General features: G+C 32.1%; 3 protein-coding genes across 3 annotated transcripts; 1 reads left to right on the top strand and 2 right to left on the bottom strand.

The window, feature by feature from the left end:
- Positions 1 to 208: 208 nt before the first annotated feature.
- Positions 209 to 2,116, bottom strand: CLUP02_14315 (alpha-galactosidase; the record flags this gene model as incomplete). The annotated part of the gene is made up of 5 exons (XM_049293245.1): positions 209 to 1,112; positions 1,180 to 1,320; positions 1,383 to 1,550; positions 1,613 to 1,667; positions 1,732 to 2,116. The coding sequence occupies 5 exons, from the start codon at positions 2,114 to 2,116 to the stop codon at positions 209 to 211; spliced, it is 1,653 nt and encodes a 550-aa protein (XP_049150391.1).
- Positions 2,117 to 3,188: 1,072 nt separating this feature from the next.
- On the bottom strand, positions 3,189 to 10,051 carry CLUP02_14316 (uncharacterized protein; the record flags this gene model as incomplete). The annotated part of the gene is made up of 7 exons (XM_049293246.1): positions 3,189 to 3,351; positions 3,415 to 3,463; positions 3,550 to 3,731; positions 3,820 to 3,871; positions 3,913 to 4,053; positions 4,203 to 4,369; positions 10,041 to 10,051. The coding sequence occupies 7 exons, from the start codon at positions 10,049 to 10,051 to the stop codon at positions 3,189 to 3,191; spliced, it is 765 nt and encodes a 254-aa protein (XP_049150392.1).
- A 5,111-nt stretch (positions 10,052 to 15,162) lies between these two features.
- On the top strand, positions 15,163 to 15,363 carry CLUP02_14317 (uncharacterized protein; the record flags this gene model as incomplete). Its single annotated transcript, XM_049293247.1, has 1 exon — positions 15,163 to 15,363. A coding segment is annotated over one exon (201 nt), but the record flags the coding sequence as incomplete, so codon positions are not given.
- Between the last annotated feature and the right edge of the window lie 3,481 nt (positions 15,364 to 18,844).

Consider the following 18,844-nt stretch of genomic DNA (forward strand, 5'->3'; position numbering starts at 1 on the left):
ATCAAGGCTCTTTTTCGTTACGAATACCCCTGTGCTATACTCACAACGCCTCTTTTCTTTTGTATACAAGTCCTTGATGATATGGGCGAGACTGATTAATATCAAGCCTCCTGAGTGTACTAGGAGGATCTCATTGTAAGAATCCAAGATTGTCTTGCTCTCATAATCTTGCCCATGAATGATCATTTCAAGTTGCTTGCTCAAGACTCTAGCTGGCCTCGAAAACCTCGAAACCAACCAAGTCGGGGGCCCAAGCACTTCCAAACGACTTGAACTCCACCGTGTTCGAGCTATCACCCTTGAAGCCATCAACCTCAACGAGCAAGCGGCCAGTGTCAAACCAGTTGCCGCCGGAGATGGGGAAGGCCCACCGTTTCTCGGTACCACCATTGACGGAGATGGTCAAATTGCGGGTATTGGACCCAAACTGCCACGCGGAGTCAAGGGCGATCTCATAGTTGATAAAGTCAACGCCCAGCAGTTTCTTGCCCTCTGACTTGGCCTCGACGCCCTCAAACTTGACCGCGGCCCCTGAACCGATATTCCCCACCTTTGTGCTGCTCGGAAGACACTGACCCTCTGCGCAAGTAACCTTGGAAGCTGAGCCAGACAGCGCGGCGTCAGTGGCCGTGTAATATCCGGCTGACGCGTCGACGGCGGGTGCCGTCGTGGAGAGGTCCGAGAGCACGAGCAACTTGAGTTCGTGGCCGTTCAACGTCGTCTCGTACGTGCCCGAGATGGACCCGATGTCACTCGCCGCCCATACGTCACGGGCGTTGGCCGAGGCGACACCCAAGACGGCCGCGAGGTCGACGCTCACGGCCTGGGAATCGTTCTTCCAGTTTGCCAGGCCGACCACGAGGCGGGAGCCCGATAACTCGCCGGCCCAAACGTCCCACTCCTCCTCGGTGTAGCGACGGACGAGTTCTGTCTGCTTGGCGAGGGGGTCTTGGTTGAGAGCGATGACTTCCTTGTTGACGAGGATCTCGTGGGCTGATTCCGGGACAAGACCGGGGATAGCGGGGGCACCGAGGGTAAGGGGAGACTTGTTGATGGCCCACATTCCCATGTGGAACTTCTCCTCCTCAATCGACAGGGCGCTGAGACCAATGCTAGGATGATGTTGTCAGCGCCGGAATTAAAACGACGCAATCCTGCGGAAAGAAGTTGACTACTCACAGCAACATGTCCATGTCGGGGAAAGCACCTGGGCCGGTGTACTTGTAAAAAGGAACAACTTGATTCGTGATCCGCCAAATGCTGCGCCAGCCGTTGTAGATGTCGTTGCTGATTCTCCAGCTGTTACCAATTTTGGGCGCCCTAGTGATCAAGTTAATTCCTTGTGAAAGCTTGAGAGAATTTCGCTACCGTGGACGACGCACCAGATACCCAGGTCCGTTCCAGTTCCCCATTGGCAGACTTGGTAGAGGATGTCTCGATCCGTTGTGTTCAACGCATCTGCCATCGCTACGAAGCGATCCGGTGAAACGGCTTCTTCGGAAACGTAGTCGACCATGACCGTGGGCTCGACCGCGTAGCAGTTATCGTATCTGATGTGCACCTCGTATTAGCACCTGACCATTCTAAGGGCTCTACTCCTTGGTGAACGTACTTTAGGGAATCTGCGCCCCAGTCGGCGAATGACTTGGCATCGGTGAGCTCATGATCTGAAAATCTTGTTAGGACTATCTGGTACACTGAACATTGGAGTTCCGGGTAATTACTACTCACCGAGAGAAGCGGGCTGATCTGTGGAACCGCATTGGTAGTATCCGCCGCCGGAGTATACGCCGAACTTCAATCCGAGATTGTGGATGTAATCACCGAGCTCCTTGCCGCCTCCGGACGGGAACAACTCCGGGTTCCACACGAGCTCGCCGTCAGCGGAGCGCTCCTTGGCCGGCCAGCCGCAGTCGGTAGTCACGGTGGTGTATCCAGCGTCGGCTAGACCCGTGTTGATCAAGGCGTGTGCGTTCTCTTTGATCAGCGTCTCATTGGGGTAGCAGTTGTAGTAGTTGTAACTGTTCCATCCCATCTGAGGTGTCGGCGTCTTATGGGTCTTGGCCGAGGCGCGAGCGGCGAGCGCCGTCAGGAGCGTGAACGCGAAGGAGGTCATGGTTGATGATCCGATAAGGTCGGGTTGAGATTCTCAGAGGTCCGCAACTACCACAACTCTCCCTACAACAACACCGTAGTCTGCCGTGGGATACTCATGTTTATAAGTCAATTGCAGGCCATTTTCCGTGCGCGAGAATGCAACCGTCTCTCCGCACGGCCCCGTCTTCCCCGGACTTGACTCAATGCCACCCTTGGCCCAGGTGAGGTCATCACGATTCTACGCGCACCATTGAAATATCGTTCCGGTAGTTCCAAGATCTCCACCAGTTCCCCAGGGGTAAGGAAAAGCCACATGATGGACGAGTTGGGGAAACAACGCGGGGAAAACGGCTGGGCTGAGTAAACTTATCGGGGTAAACGTCCCATTGACGGACACGACCACTCGGACTCGAGCGCTTATAAACAAAATGCGACATCGTGCAGCGGTTGTGCAGATGTGCCTGGCTCCACCCGGGCCGCATCAGTCTACTAGATGGTCCATGGGCTTAAACTGGTTTAAAGGCCGGTCAATGCCAATGTTTCCCCCGCAGTTGAGGAGGAGTCGTATCAGGGTCGCGGCTAGGGTGGGATGGGAAGATTGAATGAAATAGGAAATCTAGGCGGGCGTTTGACAAGGTTCGCGATGGTGGGGTTGAGATGAGATTCGTTTGCTCGGGTTTGCACGACTCATGCGCCCTGTCTTGACTGGACACATGTACTTCAGTCTGGATGTCACCTCACTGACACGCGCTCAACTTAGAATGGGATGGATCAAGATGTGCTCTACCGAACCCAAAGTCGGTAGAGTTCCACGGCTAAAAGACTTAAACTCAACGTCTACACTACCCACACCAGGCCATTGTCAAGACCCGCCGTTTCCAAGTCTCGAGCCAAGACAACCTGGGCGTCTGTATCCGGGCGAATCCTACTCTCCCGTATGTGTTTCACCGACCTCGCCTGTCGCTTCGCGGATTACTAGACCAAGTATCTCAGAATTTGACAATCTGGGTTCTTCCTCGCTAGAATCATCGGTACTAATGAACCAGCAGCAGCGCTTGTTTGTCGCCGCGGTAAACATCTGTGTCCAGCTCTCAGTTCGATTTGTCTCCCGATCCAATGACAATCGAGGCTACGTAGTCTCGATCACCATCGTTCACTCTGAAGAAATCTGAATGCGCTATCTTGACCGTGTCCTCAGCCGCAGCCGGCTCATCGAAGGTAGCATGTCGTATGGAGCCAGTGTTGTGGTATGTGCTAACGATCTGTCGGCTACGAACTAAAGGCGTAGTAAACGCTCTAAGGATAAGCTTTGCGAACAGAATCTTCTCGTATGTATTATCGGGATTTCTTGGGTGGATGACGATTTCTAAGAGTTGGGCACTCAAAGGGCTTGGCCCTAGTATCGTCGATTCCTCAAATGGAAGTACCATATCACCAGTCACGGCCCATGACCATGGAGGGGCGCGGCGGTTGTCTCTTTCGTGATAGCAGAAGTTTCCCTCGGGAATCCACAAGAAGCCACGCCGAAAGTCCGAAGTTCAGTGACCGGCCAGATAGTCCTCTCCAAGAACTGGATGCAGATGTTGTGTATACCCGAGAAGGCCGGTAGATCACTTGAACTGTACGTAAGCTTCCTTTGAGTATATGCGTTCACTACTTCGTAGTAGTTACATAGAATGACATTTGTTTCCAGGGGCCCGGGAGAGGGAGAGGCAAGCTCACAGGGTAAAGGACATGCTGTGATCATATGGATATTCCTTGGAGACAGCATATACTCGTAAAATGCCACTCGTGTTTGCAACGTACTATTTCTACCAAGGCTTCGAAAGTCCTCTTCATTTTGATCTTTCCGCCAGACAGTAGCCACGGGACTATGTTGACTGGTCGAGATTTGGATTGTGGCATTGACGCTTACTTCCTGCTGTCTACGCATGGTCTGACTTGAGTAAACCTTTTCTACTTTCTGTTGACACCATAGCAGAAATTGTATTGAACGGTCGAGTTGCGGTAAACCAACCTCATTCTTTAGAACTCATTCTTCCGATCCGACTCGGGGTCTTATTAGGTACAAAGACAGTCTATCCAAAAGAAACGAAATCCCATACTGCGAGATATCATGATGGCATCTTGGAAATTCTGAGAAAGCTCTTTGACGGCGATGGAGTCTTGAAAAGGCCCTAAGGTTTCGGCCGTCAGGGCAGGGGAGATTGCACCACCAGAGCAGTGACTTAGAGGAACGTATTGATCTTTCGCGCCTTTCATCGGGGGTGGCCTTTAGCGTTGTGTATGCTCCCTAATAACTGGGCTGGTAGCAGCATTACCACAAGTGCAATCAAGTCGACTTTGGCGCCCATAGCTATCAACTTGGTTGTAATCTTTCTGAGGTTTGTGTTGGATTACGAGGCAGAAAAGGGGCCCTATTAGGTAGTTAGGTAGGGGTGGTAGGTAGGCAGTCTGGGCCCGTGTAGACGGACCCTTCTACCTACCTATACCTACTAAGGGACCGCGGGCTCTACCCACGATCTTCCCCTCTTATATACACGCAATAGACCTATACTAACCTATTGACCTAGTTATAACTAAAAGGTCTAACCTACCTACGTATATACTAACACTAATTAGTAATTAAATTATATATATATTTCTATTATAAGTTAGTAAGGATATAACTATAAAAGAGATAGCCTCGACTTACCTCGCTAGCTATTCCGACTTATTAACTTAGTTTTATTTATTTAATTAATAATAAGCGGCCTAGTTTATATTACTTTAGCTCTCTTTTACTACCGCTAGTTAATAACTAATTAACTAGTTACGGGCCGTTAAGAGCGCGCTTTATTATATACGATCTTTTTTATTAAAACTACTATTATAAAAGGATTAACTATTTTATTATTATTATTAACCTCGCCTCTACTATTAATATTATCTTTACTAGCTTTATTACTATTACTAACTTCCCTCTAATTAAACTACTCGTAAAGGAATCTATCTCGAATATATTATAATTAAGCGCTATTTTAAACTAATAATAAGTAAGAAGAGATTAATTATTAAGAGATTAATCTAACGATTACTAGTATATTAATACTTAGTAATAGTAAGACCTTCGGAATTATAAATACGTTAATAGCAAATCTCTTATTAATAGCGAAGTGTTCCGAAATACTAAGGAAAGGAAAAGATCTTAATAATAGTAGTAATAGGGATTTATTTTATATTACTAATAAATCTACCTCTTTTTAACCTAACGGAAGCTCCGAGACTAGACTAATAAAATAAAGTATAAGAAGTACTAAAAGGAATCGCTAATTAGTAACTAACGGAATCCTCTATTTACTACTAAAAGTATAGTTATAAAAGGCCTTTTTTCCCTTTTTATAACCTTCTACTAACCTTAATAACCTTCTATTTATATACCTCGTTAAAGGAGCAGAATTTTCTAACTAATAATAGTAGCCCGCTTACTACTATTAAAACGATCGCTATAACTAACTTACTATCGGATTAGAAGTCTAATTTAACTACGGCATATAGCCGACTGCGCAGGGGCTAATTAGGGGCCCTATTTACGATTATCGTAGCTAGCCTAACTTATAATTAGAACCTCTTTTTTATACTTATTACGTAGATATTTATATAATTTAATTAATCTCTTCGTTAATTACGGTTCGAACTAACTATTTTATAATAGGGATACTAATACTAATTAGTAATTAAATTTTATTATTATAAATTAGTAAGGTATTTTGTTATATAAAAGAGACGACTTTTTAATATTATATAGGATAAAAGATTTATATTAATTAACCTTATAGAAATAAATAAAAAAAGAACCGATTTTCGAATACCGCACGGAATTAAATAATCGTAGCCCTTTACTACTTACGAGAGGTCGACGTTTATTATGTTAAACTATATTAATTAACGGAACTACTTAAATAACTAGCCTTTTACTATCGCTCTTAGTAGCTTTTTTACTAAACGACTTTTTTATAACCGGCCCGTAATTAAAAATTAATTAATTAAATTAATAAAAAGAAATACTTATATAATAACTACTTACCTAATTAATTAGCATAACGAACGAGCTTAATAATATAATATAAAAAAGCACTACGTAATTAAAAAAAAGAATTTCTAAATATAAATATTTTTATTTAGTAATAAAAGTAACCTTATAAGAGTTATTAAGTTAAGAGATCTATAGTATATAAAAAAGTTTATTACTACGAAAATCTTATAAATACGACTTTAAGCCCGTAATTTAAATAACCTCTTTATAGCTCCCTTAACTACTCCCTAAGTATTACTTAAGAATATAATATAAGGGACGGTTTAATAAAAGAAGAGAGGATTTAGAAGTCTTAATAATATTAAGTTAAAAATATTATAGATTTTAAAAATTAACTTAAGAAAAAGGCGGCTACTCTAAAATAGTCCTATAACCTCTTATTAAAGTTATTATTAGCCTAAAAAAAGGCTAAAAAAACGAGGATCTAAGGAGAAAAGAAAAGAATTTTTTAAAAGACTACTAAAGGGCTTCTTTTTATATTAGCTCTTAATATAAGATTACTAATTTTAAGAAATTAATTAAATAATAGAAGGGATCGCTAATAAGTAATAATTACTTAACTATAATTAAGTTATAAAAAAAACTATTTAAAAAATATAAAATAAGGTACTAAAAGGCCGTAAAAAATAAGATCTTTAAAATATCTAACCCTATTACGTATAAGTAATAAGTAAGTATTTTTAATAAGTCTTTAAAATCTATAATTTTATAAAAAAGAGAGCTTAACTTTATTAACTATACTTAACGGCCTATATAGTTCTTAATAACCTATATAGCTCCTTTATAAGCCGCCTAGTATTTATTTTTAACTATTTTTATGAAATACTACCCTAAAGGAGGTAAGTTAAAAAAAGAAGCTATTTAGAAATTATAAAGAGTATAAGGCTTAGGAAGCTAAAAGTATATAAGATAGCGGAAATCGGTAATTAATAAAAATCCTAAGACTAATTATTATATCTTTTTATAATAATATAAACGTTTATTATTACTATTATAAAAAAGAACTACTAAAACTTACCCTTTTATATTAAATAAAAAAAGGATCTTAATAAGTATAATAGCTAGTGATTTAAAAAGGTAGTAATAATTATTAAAAATAATAAAAACGAGAGTAGTAGTAAGACGGTAAGAAGAAGTGGGAATTTTGTAAATTTTAATAAATTCGTTAAGTAGTAAAAGTACGGATTTATTACGACTAGTGCGCGGATTAAATATATCCTTATTAAAATTAAATATATTGATAACTACTAATATAAGTATAAGCTAGAGCACGACCCTTAATAAGTTAGGGTAAAAAAAAAGAGGACAAAACCCGATCCTAAATAAAATCCTAATCCTTTATAAATAGGTAAATATTAACCCGGACTATTAGGGGACGTAGATATATAAAATTGTGAATTAGCCTAATAATAAGTAAATTAACATAGTATTAATCTATTTAACTAAGGTTTATAAAAAAAAGGGGCTATAGGGGTAACCCCTATTTTATAAGATCGTAGACGACCTTAGTTACTAACTAAATAAATAGTTCGCAAGCGTAAGCTTAAGAATTACGAAAGTAGTTAATAAATTCTTTTATAAATAAGGGGTATTATTAGCATAATTATAATTACGAAAGCTATATAAAATACTAATAATAATAATTATAAAAGAGGAATTCGTACTATAGAACTAGGTATAGGTTAATAGAGCGTATAATCGCTTTAACGAATTTAAAAAAAAGGGTAAACAACCTAAATTTCCTCCCTATAATTACTAATAAGAACTTATCGTTATAAAAGGATATACCGGGGCAAAATATAGTATTAAAAATATAATAATCAATAATTCTACTTATTTCGATTTATAACTCGTTACCGTTACTAATATAAAATTCGGTACCGATTAGTTAAAAAAAAAAAATTTAAACGACCCAAAGTTATTAATAATACATAGTAACGCAGGGATCGCATATAAATACTAAAAATCTAATAATAAATACGAAATAATTTATAAACTTTAAAAAGATCTTTTTAAAAGAGAAATTATACTCTAGGGGGAAGTATAAGGTTTTATAAGAAACCTTAACGATATTTTACGATTATTATAAAAAAGTTAGAATTAAGGAATATTAGTACTATTTAGTAATTAATATTATACTTATAAATAAAGCCTCTAATTATTATTATAAAGCGGTACGTAATCTCGATTAAAACGACTTTTTTAATATAATTAACGTAATTTAAAGCCGCTTTAAAACTTATAATAAGAACCTAGAGCTCCTATCTAAGCTACGAGCGATTCTTTTTATATTTATAACTAGGATAATAGAGGGTAAATTATAAATAAAGATCTTTAAAAAGCTTATTAATTAAATTAATAAGCTAGTAAAAACTTAGCTAAATAAGGGGATAAATAAGCGGAAAGTTAAATATTTTTATATTATAATTTAATATATATTAAAAATAAAAATAACCCTGTATTAGTTATTTAAAAACTACGAGACGCTTTACTTAAGGCTAAGATCTAGCTTTAATATTAAAGCGAAAATACCGTACTAAACTTATTTTTAAGCATACGACGGCCCTTATTAATAATATTAAGTTAATTGAACGTATAAAAAAAAAAGAAAAGAGGCTAGATATAATAATCATTAATAAAGAGGCCTAGATTTATTAAATAAGTAGAGATTTAACTTATAAATAGGGTAACGGAAGAGGTAATATTATATTTATAAAAAGGATAGATATTAGTTAAGTAACTACTCTAAAAAAGAGCATATTATATTATATAAATAATATAAAAAGTCGAAGGTAGTAAATAGTAAAACTAGCCCTCGTCGGTTTAACTAATTCCTCGTTATATATAAGGGTAGATTTAGGAGTATAAAACTTAATAATAGTAGCTAAAGTAGTAGCCTAAAATATATACTCCCTATAAGAGATTTAGAAAATAAGGAAGATTTTACCCCCTATATTAATAAATTAGATTATAACGAAATTAACGAGGTTAACTACTCTTTTTTTACCCCGTTAGTTTTGAAAAAATATACGAAGCTAAATAAATAAAGGGTAATAAAAGCTCTTAATAAGTAGGCTTTTATTTATAAATAATAAGGAAAGGTCCCTTAGATAACGGATATAAAGGCGGCTAAAAGGGCGAATTTAATAGGGCCGAAGCCTATTCTCTTAATAATTAAAAAGAAAATATTCTTTTTTTTAATATTTAAAAAGAAAGAATATAATACTAAGTAAATTTAGAGATAGCTAGAGGGGTCCTTTTTATATTACTTAGATCTTTTAAATACTAAGCTCGTATAAATATTTTATATAAGTAAAAGGTATAGCCTAAATAATTTTTATAAGATTATTTTAGATATTAGGGTATTATAATAGTTAATTAGAGGAAAAGGGTAATTCTAAGTACTATAAAAAATCGCGTTAGTAATACTTAATACGTTAACGGCGGGTATTATAAGGATTAGTTTCGGCCTAAGTAAGGAAATCGTCGCCCTAAGTATAGTAAAAGTAGAGATATACTTCGGAACGATAACTTTTTATATTTTACCTATTAATACCCTATTTTTCTTATATTTAAAAGATATAAATCGACTAGGTATTATATTTAATAATACGAAAAATAGAATCTTTAGTAATAAGTACTTCGAAATAGTTAAATAACAATAGGGGTATACGTTTATAAAGCTTATTAATAATACGAAGTCGATTAATTACCTAACGAAAAGTGAGCTTAGAAGACTATATTAAAGATTTAGGTACCCGTTAGTTACGAAGCTATATAACCTCTTAAAGTAATTAAGTAATAATAATATTAAAATAGGGGCGCTAGAGTAGTTAATAAAAATATATTATTAATATTAGATAAATACGCAGAGCCCATATAAATTTAAGTTTAAATTATATAATAAGCTTAACTTTAATTAGGAAATCGTCGTCGATATTTTCTACTTAAATAGTTAGCTAGTACTATATATAATTAACGTAGTTATATCTTTTTAAGTAAGGTAATTTCTTTAGGATTTATAAATAAAAATAATATAAATAGCCTTATAAAAAAGCTAGATCGATATATATTAAAGATTACTAAATAGTATTAAAACCGACGCTAATATTAGCTTTAAGTCGGTAGAATTTAAAAATAATATAACGGCCTACGGTATATAACTAGAAGTTATACTTATTAAAACGCACTATAGTATTAAAAAAGTAAAAAGGGCATACTAATAATTAAAAAGGGCGTTTAGAATTATTAAAAAGGAAAATCCGGATTTTATTAACGACGAATACCTCTAGATAGTATTTAAATACTATAATAATATTATAAGGCCTAACGGACTTATATTAACGCTATTAATATTTAGAGTATATTTAAGAACGACCTTAGCCTTATTACTATTACTAAATATAAGCTAACGAGCCTAAGTAATTAAAAAAGTAATACGGGTACTATATAAAATAAGCGTAAAAAAATAAGTTAACGAGGTAATTACTACGCGTAATAAGCCTAATATAAGGGATAATTTAAATATACTACTAAATTCGGATATATAAGTATAGCGCGAAATTACTTAATAATAAGCTAGGTTATATAAGTTAATTTCTATTAACGAGCGCTCTTATATAGTTATAAAAAATCGTAACTAGCTACTCGAAGTATTAATTATAATAGTTAGACCGTACTATATAGATCTTAACGAGTTAATTTTTAACTTATAAAAAAGAAAAGAGCTAAAGGAAACTATATAACCCGTAGTAGAAGTATAAAAAATATCCTTAATAAAATCGTCGTAATAATATTAATAAATAACAAGGAAAAGGAAATTACTAAAAGGGTATTAATATTACTAACGAGACGTTATAAAAGACTACGATAGTAAGCCTTAACGCGGTAATTTATTATTAATAACGAGGTAATTAATACCTTTTATATAATAAAAAAGAAAGCCGATTTTAAGCTAGTAATTAAACTACGTAAAGAAGGCATAATTATAACTATTAAAAAGCTATATAAGGGATTAGATCTTATCGAAATAAATATTCTTTATAATCGAGGGGTTTATTAATTTATTTTATATAACTTAGAAAAATATATAAACTTCTATATATTTAAATTACGAATAGTTTATAAGATTAAAAAGAAAAGAATACCCTAGCCGTACGAGACGTTTAGATACGTAATTTAGGAGTATAGCGACGTTAAAAAAGCGACGCTACTTATATAATTACTTATTATATAGCGCTATAATTAATAATTAATAATAATATTAATAATATTACTATAGAAGAAGGGATACGAGATTTAGAGCCGTAATATTACCTAGGCCTATACTTAATTAGCTATAGGGCTTATAGAAAAAATCCTAGCTTATTTACCGAAGGAAATAGTTAGTAAGTACTTAGAAAGTACGATTATTAAAGTACTTAAGCTACTATATAGGCTTATAAAATTAAGTACCTATTAGTAGGCTACTTATTACGATTTTTATATTAATTAATTATTAATAATTACTTCTACGTATAACCCGTACTTATTAGTTACGGTGTATAAAAGTAACTAATTTAAGATTATTAAAATATAAACTAACGATATATTAAGCCTATTTAATATTAATTTTATAAAAAAAGAGGATAAGGAGCTTTAAAAAGTAGGCTTCGTAGCGAACCTAAAAAAGGTCCTTATAATAAATACCCCCTTAGTATTTAATAATAGGATTCTTATAATTAAAAGGGAAACCGTCGTTTTTTAATAAAAGGGGTAGGGTAAGAAAATTAACCTCGTTAATTTAAATATAACTAACGTTAAAAAGTAATATAAAACTAAGCTCGCGCGAGGGGTATATATTATAAGTATTTATTAACCCAAAATAACTTTTAATTATATTAAAATAGCGTAAGCTATAAATTTAACTAAATAAAACGTTAAAGTACTTAATAAGCGGCTTAAGTAATAATAAACGAATCTTAATCGAGGTCTCGTTTACTACCTAATTAACTTTACAATTAATAAGCTCTATATCTTTATTAATAAGTTATTTATAAATAATAACGACTTTACTTCGTAATTAGGGTATATTATTATCCTAGCTAATGAGAGTATAAGTAAGAGCGAATTTACTATATATAATAATATAATTTATTACTTATTAACTAAAAGTAGGTAAATAATAAAAAGTATACTAGTGTTAGAGGTTTATAATATAATTAATAGCGTTAACTTCTCCTACGCGATTTTAATAACGTTAAAAAAGATTACCGATCGAATTAGTTTTTTATTTATTCTAACGGTTATTTATACCGATTTTTATTTATTATACGAATGCCTTATTTAATTAAGAACGACGAAGGAAAAGAGGCTTATAATTAATATTATAACCCTTAGGTAATCGTACGAAAAGCGCGAGATATTCGAGATTTATTAAATTAATAATAAAAATAACCTCGCAAACGCTTTTATAAAAGTAGTACTAAATAAGGGATTAAAGCAATTTATAAGTAATAAAAAAGTTATTATATAAATAAAAAGATAGGTTATGTAAAAAAAGTAGAAAAAAGGGAGAAAAAGAAACGACTTAGTAAACGGGCCTAAGGTTGAATTATACTTCTAATTATAACGGTTAAATTAATAAAAAAAAGAAAAAGTTAGTATCGGATTAGAAGTCTAATTTAACCGCGGTATATAACTAACTACGTAGGGGCTAATTAAGGGCCCTATTTACGATTATTATAACTAGCCTAACTTATAATTAGAACCTTCTTTTTATACTTACTACGTAGATATTTATATAGTTTAATTAATTTCTTTATTAACTACGGTTCGAACTAACTACCTTATAATAGGGATACTAATACCTATTACTTCTTTTAACTTAACTAACGTTATATTATAATTATAATATAATAATTATATCCTATAGTAATTTTTTATTATATAACTTATTTTATAAATATATTATAATAACCGCCGGCCTTAGTAATAAGTAAAAAGGGTCTAACGATTAGTTAATATTACCTCTGGCTTATTTATATTTTTAAATTATAAAACTATACTTAATTCTAATTCGCTAATAAAACTACGTTAACCTAACTTAATAAGGCTTATTTAATATTATACCCGCTCTTATAAATAATAAAAAGCTTAATACCTTTATTTTTTATATAATAAGATATTATTATTAAAACGGCTTAACGGGCGAGGAGCTATAAAAGGACTTTAAAACCGACTTCTAAAGCTAAGAAGTAAGGGACTTCTTAAGAATAAAAAGTACAATTCTTAAGAAGCTAAGAAACTTTTTTATAAATAATAATATTAATTTAATAATTAAAAATTATAGTTAAATAATAAAAAAGATCGCTAGCGCCCTTAATACTTAATACTTCCCTACTTAGACTTTTAAAAAGATCGTAGCTTATTATAATTATATTAAATACTTTAATATATTATATTACGATCTTTATTTCCTTTACTTACTACTCCTATAACTAATAAATACTAACGATCTTATTTAATAAACTAAAGAGATAGTAAGGGAATCCGTATAACCTTAACTTATTTAATCTTAGTAATTAAGATTCTAACCTTAGCCTCGCTATTAACTAATTAACTTATTACCTTTTTAAAAAAAAGAGAAAAAAGAATTAGAGAATAAAGTTATTATTACTTAATAGCAAAATCTACCTTATTAAATACTATACTTTAATATAAAAACTAAAAACGATATTATACCTAATACTTATTAATTAATTAACCTTACTAAGCTCTACGACGATAAGAATAAGTATAATAATAAGAAGTACGATATTTTTAATAAGAAGCTTCGGATTTTTAAAGTATTATACTAACGGGTAGGAATTAGTAAATAATACTATTTTAATACTTTCCTAAATATACTTAAGGGAAGGGCGTTAACTTTTTATTTTAACTAACTTAGTAATATTTTTAACTTACTTAGTTTCGACGTAATATACTAAAAGACTTAAGAATACTTCGAGCTACTTACGAGCCGTTAGAACTACCTCGCTAAGCTCTATAACTTTTATTAATACTCTATAGTTCGTAAGAACCTAAGTAAGTCGAATTAATAGATTTTATAAGCGCTAATTAACTATATTATAATCCTTTACGAGGCGCTAATTACTTATAGATCTATTTTTAATATAAGTAACTAACTCCTCTATTATATAAATAGTATATTAGAATATAAACTTACTATACTTAACCTAGTACTTATATTTACTAATATCTACTACTAGCTTAGTACTTTAATTAATACTATAAAAAGAGAGCATAACCGTAATAAGTAGTAATAGTATCTCTAAAATAGTACTTATAATAAAGAGGTCCCCGCTACTTACTAAACTAACCGCACTTATAATAGCTTTAGTAAAGAGACCCGATTTAATAAGTAGAATTAATACGGCCGCGGCACTACTAATAAAAAGTATTTCGTTTATTATAAAACCGGCTATTAATTAATTAAGTACTTAGAAGAAAAGCGACGTTAGGTATATAAGAAGTATAAAGATAATAAAAAATAAAATAAAAGATTTATACCGAGCTTATACTTATAGTTCCTTGCCTTTTATAAGGGAACCGCCCTTATTAATAACGACGACAATAATAATATTATAATCTAATACTTTAATAGCCTCGACTTTAACTATAAGGATAACTACGAAAATAAAATCTAGATCTTAATAATATACTTTATAACTACTATTAATAACAAAACCTTTATAAATATCCTCGCTACTTAAGTAATAAAGCATAGCCTTACTAATACTACTTCTATTAATAAGTTAACTAAGCTTATAAAACTAGCGACCTCTTTTTTATTAAATAAGAGGTACTTATTAAGGGACTTTTAAAGTATTATACTTAATACTAGCGCTATAGAATTCTTAACTACGGGCTACCCTTAACTCTTCGTATTATAATAGCGACGACCCGAAGTTATTTTTAATACCTTTAGAGCCGGCGAAGTAAGTATTTAATTTAGTAATAGTAAACCTATAAAGTTATTAAAATCTATAGTTATTAATACCCTATTTAGTAATATTACTTTTTACGTCTTACTAACTAATACTCCTTTCTTATACTACCTAAGGGATATAAATAAGCTAAGAGTATATTTTAATAATATTAATAACTTACTAATTAAGGGAGATATTATAGTACTTATTATTTATAAATAGGGATACCCTTAGCTTCTACTCTTTAATAATAAGAAAGCTATTACTAACTACTTAATAAAAAGCAAATTACGCCGCTTATATCGGCGCTTTAATTATCCTTTAGTTCCTTATTTTTTGAAACTACTTTAGTAATTTAGTAATAATATAGAGATCGTAGCCCTCGAGAAGCTTATAAAGATCTATTAATAATACTAACTTAACGCTACTACCCCTAGCTAATTTAAATTCACTTTGCGAGATAATTACGATTTTAATTATAAAGTCGTAATTAACGTAATATACTTAATAAATTATAAGGGTACTAACTAACTAGTACTTTACGTCGTTGATACTACTACTTCTTTCTAAGTAGTAAGGTTTTTCGCAAATATAATTACGAAGTATATATAAGAGGCTCTTTAGCTATATTAAATCGACGTTTACCTCGGTCCGCTAGACTAAATTATTATAAATACTAGTAAGAACTTTAGTACCGTAAAGTTTAAATCTTTTACTAAATTTATATTTATTAAAGTTAAAAAAGTACCCGTTAAAACTTATAATAGTGTTAATAAGGTTAAGAGATACTACGCAGTACTTAAAAAGGTATATAATATTATTTAAAATAAGTACTTATTAATAAGCGCGGAGGCTATACTTTAGGCCGTAATTAAGGTAGTTAACGATATAATTAGCCTAAATAGCCTCGTTCCTATACTCCTCGTTTTTAAAGCTTTTCTACGTACTTTTAACGAATTTCTACCGTTATTAAATATTACTTAACATATAGAAGTAGTTAAGAAAGTAATAAGGGAAGTCCGTAGACTTTATATTAGTAAGTAAGTAAGCGAGGTACTAGCTATTTAAAATGGACTAAATATCTCTTATATTATTAATTTATTACTATAGTTAGATATTAAAGTTTAATAAGAAGGTAAGGGATAGAAAGGCCTATTTAAGCTCGTTTTAATAAATAGTACTACTTACGTAGTAAAATTACTTTATAGCTTAATAAGCTTCCGAGCTATTATAATTAAACCTTAGTACTTAGAGGAGGTCGACCCTGAGCCGCTAGCTATAATAATAAAGTACGTTAACTACTTATTAATCCCCGTAATTAACTAGTTAATTAATAATAGCGCTACTATAAATAAAGTCCTTAATAAGATCGTTATTATAATTAATAACGACCCTTTATTACGGAGTAAAAGGACTAAAAGAATATTAATATAGCGCGGCCGTAGTAATACTTCTATAACTACGACTTACCTTATATTTAAAAAAGAAATAAATCTTAAGCTAGTTACTAAGCTCCGTAATAAGGGTATTGTTATTACCCTAGGAACACTCTTTATAAAATTTATTAATAAGGAGCTTTTAAAACTAATAAAGAGAGGGGTAATTAAATTTATTTAACTTAGCCCTAAATATAAAAATATAAAGATATTTAAGTCTCGATTCGTTAACGAGATTAAGAACCTAAGACTTAACCTTATTAAAAAGTCTTATTTAGTTATATAAGGGTATAATAATAAAGAGAAAAAGGAGATCCTTACGTAGTTATTAATAATTTAAAAAACTAATTAACGTCTAATCTTCGCCCTAGCCCCGACCCTAATCTAAGAAGGCTACGTTATTTAGCTACGAGATATTACTTAAGTATATATATAATTAAGCTAACCTCTTTATTATAAGGTTTTTACTTAATTACTAGCTCGGATCCGTTATTTATACCTTAAGGGTACTATTTTATATATTATATAGCTATTATACGGTCTTATAAAATTTAGTACTTATTAATAAGTAATATATAATAAGTATTATTTAAAAATACTCTAGATAATAATATTTACGTTCGATCTATACTTACTAATCTCGATAGGAGAAAGCGGATTATTTAGTATTATTAATATATAAACCGATAATATTATTAAATTATTAAATAAGACTTTTAGTTAAAAAAAAGAAACCGAGCTTAAGCGCGCTAAGCTACTAGCTAAACTAAAATAATAATTATTAGCTAACGAGCTACTTATTTTTAATAGCGGGATTATTTTATTAAAAAATATTAATATAATACTTAGATAGAAGAACTAAGGGAAGAAGCTTAAGTAAGTTAACCCCTTAATATCAAATACTAAATAATAATTTATTAAGTAATAAGCTCGAGGTACCTATATTATATTAATTTACTAACTAAAAATAGCTTTTAATACGTCGTTTACTACTTAATACTAAGTAAATCCGTCGTTTATTAACTACGCTACGCTAAACCGTTATATTAAATAATAAATAAGATACTTAAACCGAGGGCTTATATTCGTACTATTAAATTCAATTATAGCTAAATTCTTTGTTTTTATAAATAGGTTATTTATAAATAACGCTAATTATACCTTATAACTAGGTTATATTATTATTTTTACGAATAAAGAATAGACTAACGAGAGCTTTACGATTAATAGTAATATTATTTATTATAGCTTTATAAAAAATAAAAAGATTACTTAGAGCGTATTAGTATTAGAGGTTTATAAAATAGTCGTAGGTATTAATATTACCTATACTATTTTAACTACCCTAGACCTTATTACTAAATAACTTAACGTTCTAAAGATCCCTACTATAGTTTATATAAATTTATACTTATTATATAAATACCTCGTTAAGCTAGGTATTATAAAAGAAAAGCGCCTTATAATAAATATTATAGTACTTAAGTAATTATATAAACGCCGCGAGCTCTATAAGATCCGTTAGATTAATAACAATAATAACCTAGCCAATGGGTTTATAAAGAGCATACTAAATAAGTCCCTCGAACGATTTATTAATAAAGGAATTATTATAGTTAAAATAGAAGGATAGGTAATACGTAATTAAAATAGTAATATATTATAAATAATAAGTTATTTAATAAATATATACGCTTTTTAGGCTTTAGCTTAGAGAGAAACGTACGTGTTCGGGGCGCAGTTAGACTAATAAAAAGCTCTTTTTTAACTATATTAAATTTAATAATTTCCGAGGAGTTTAGGTATATAGATTATATATTTTAGAGGATTAAGAAGTAATCGGAAAGAGGGGATATTAAAATTTTTATATAAATAATTATAGCGGAAATTATACTAAAATTTTAGTATACGGCTTTAGGTACTTCTAAATAGGGGATTAATTATAGATTCTATTATTAGTTCTTATTAGCGGGGGACTTAGCCCCTATTCTAGCCTTTTTTATTATAAAAGTAGAAGACTGCTAATGTTAGATTACGAGGTAAAAAAGGGGCCCTATTAGGTAGTTAAGTAGGGGTAGTAGGTAGGTAGTCTGGGCCCGTATAAACAGACCCTTCTACCTACCTATACTTACTGAGGGACCGCGGGCTCTGCCCACGATCTTCCCCTCCTATACACACGCAATAGACCTATACTGACCTATTGACCTAGTTGCGACTAAAAGGTCTGACCTGCCTACGTGTATACCAACAGTTTGCTTATTACCTTA

This window comes from Colletotrichum lupini, chromosome 7, assembly GCF_023278565.1.
Source record: "Colletotrichum lupini chromosome 7, complete sequence".
NCBI lineage: Eukaryota > Fungi > Ascomycota > Sordariomycetes > Glomerellales > Glomerellaceae > Colletotrichum > Colletotrichum lupini.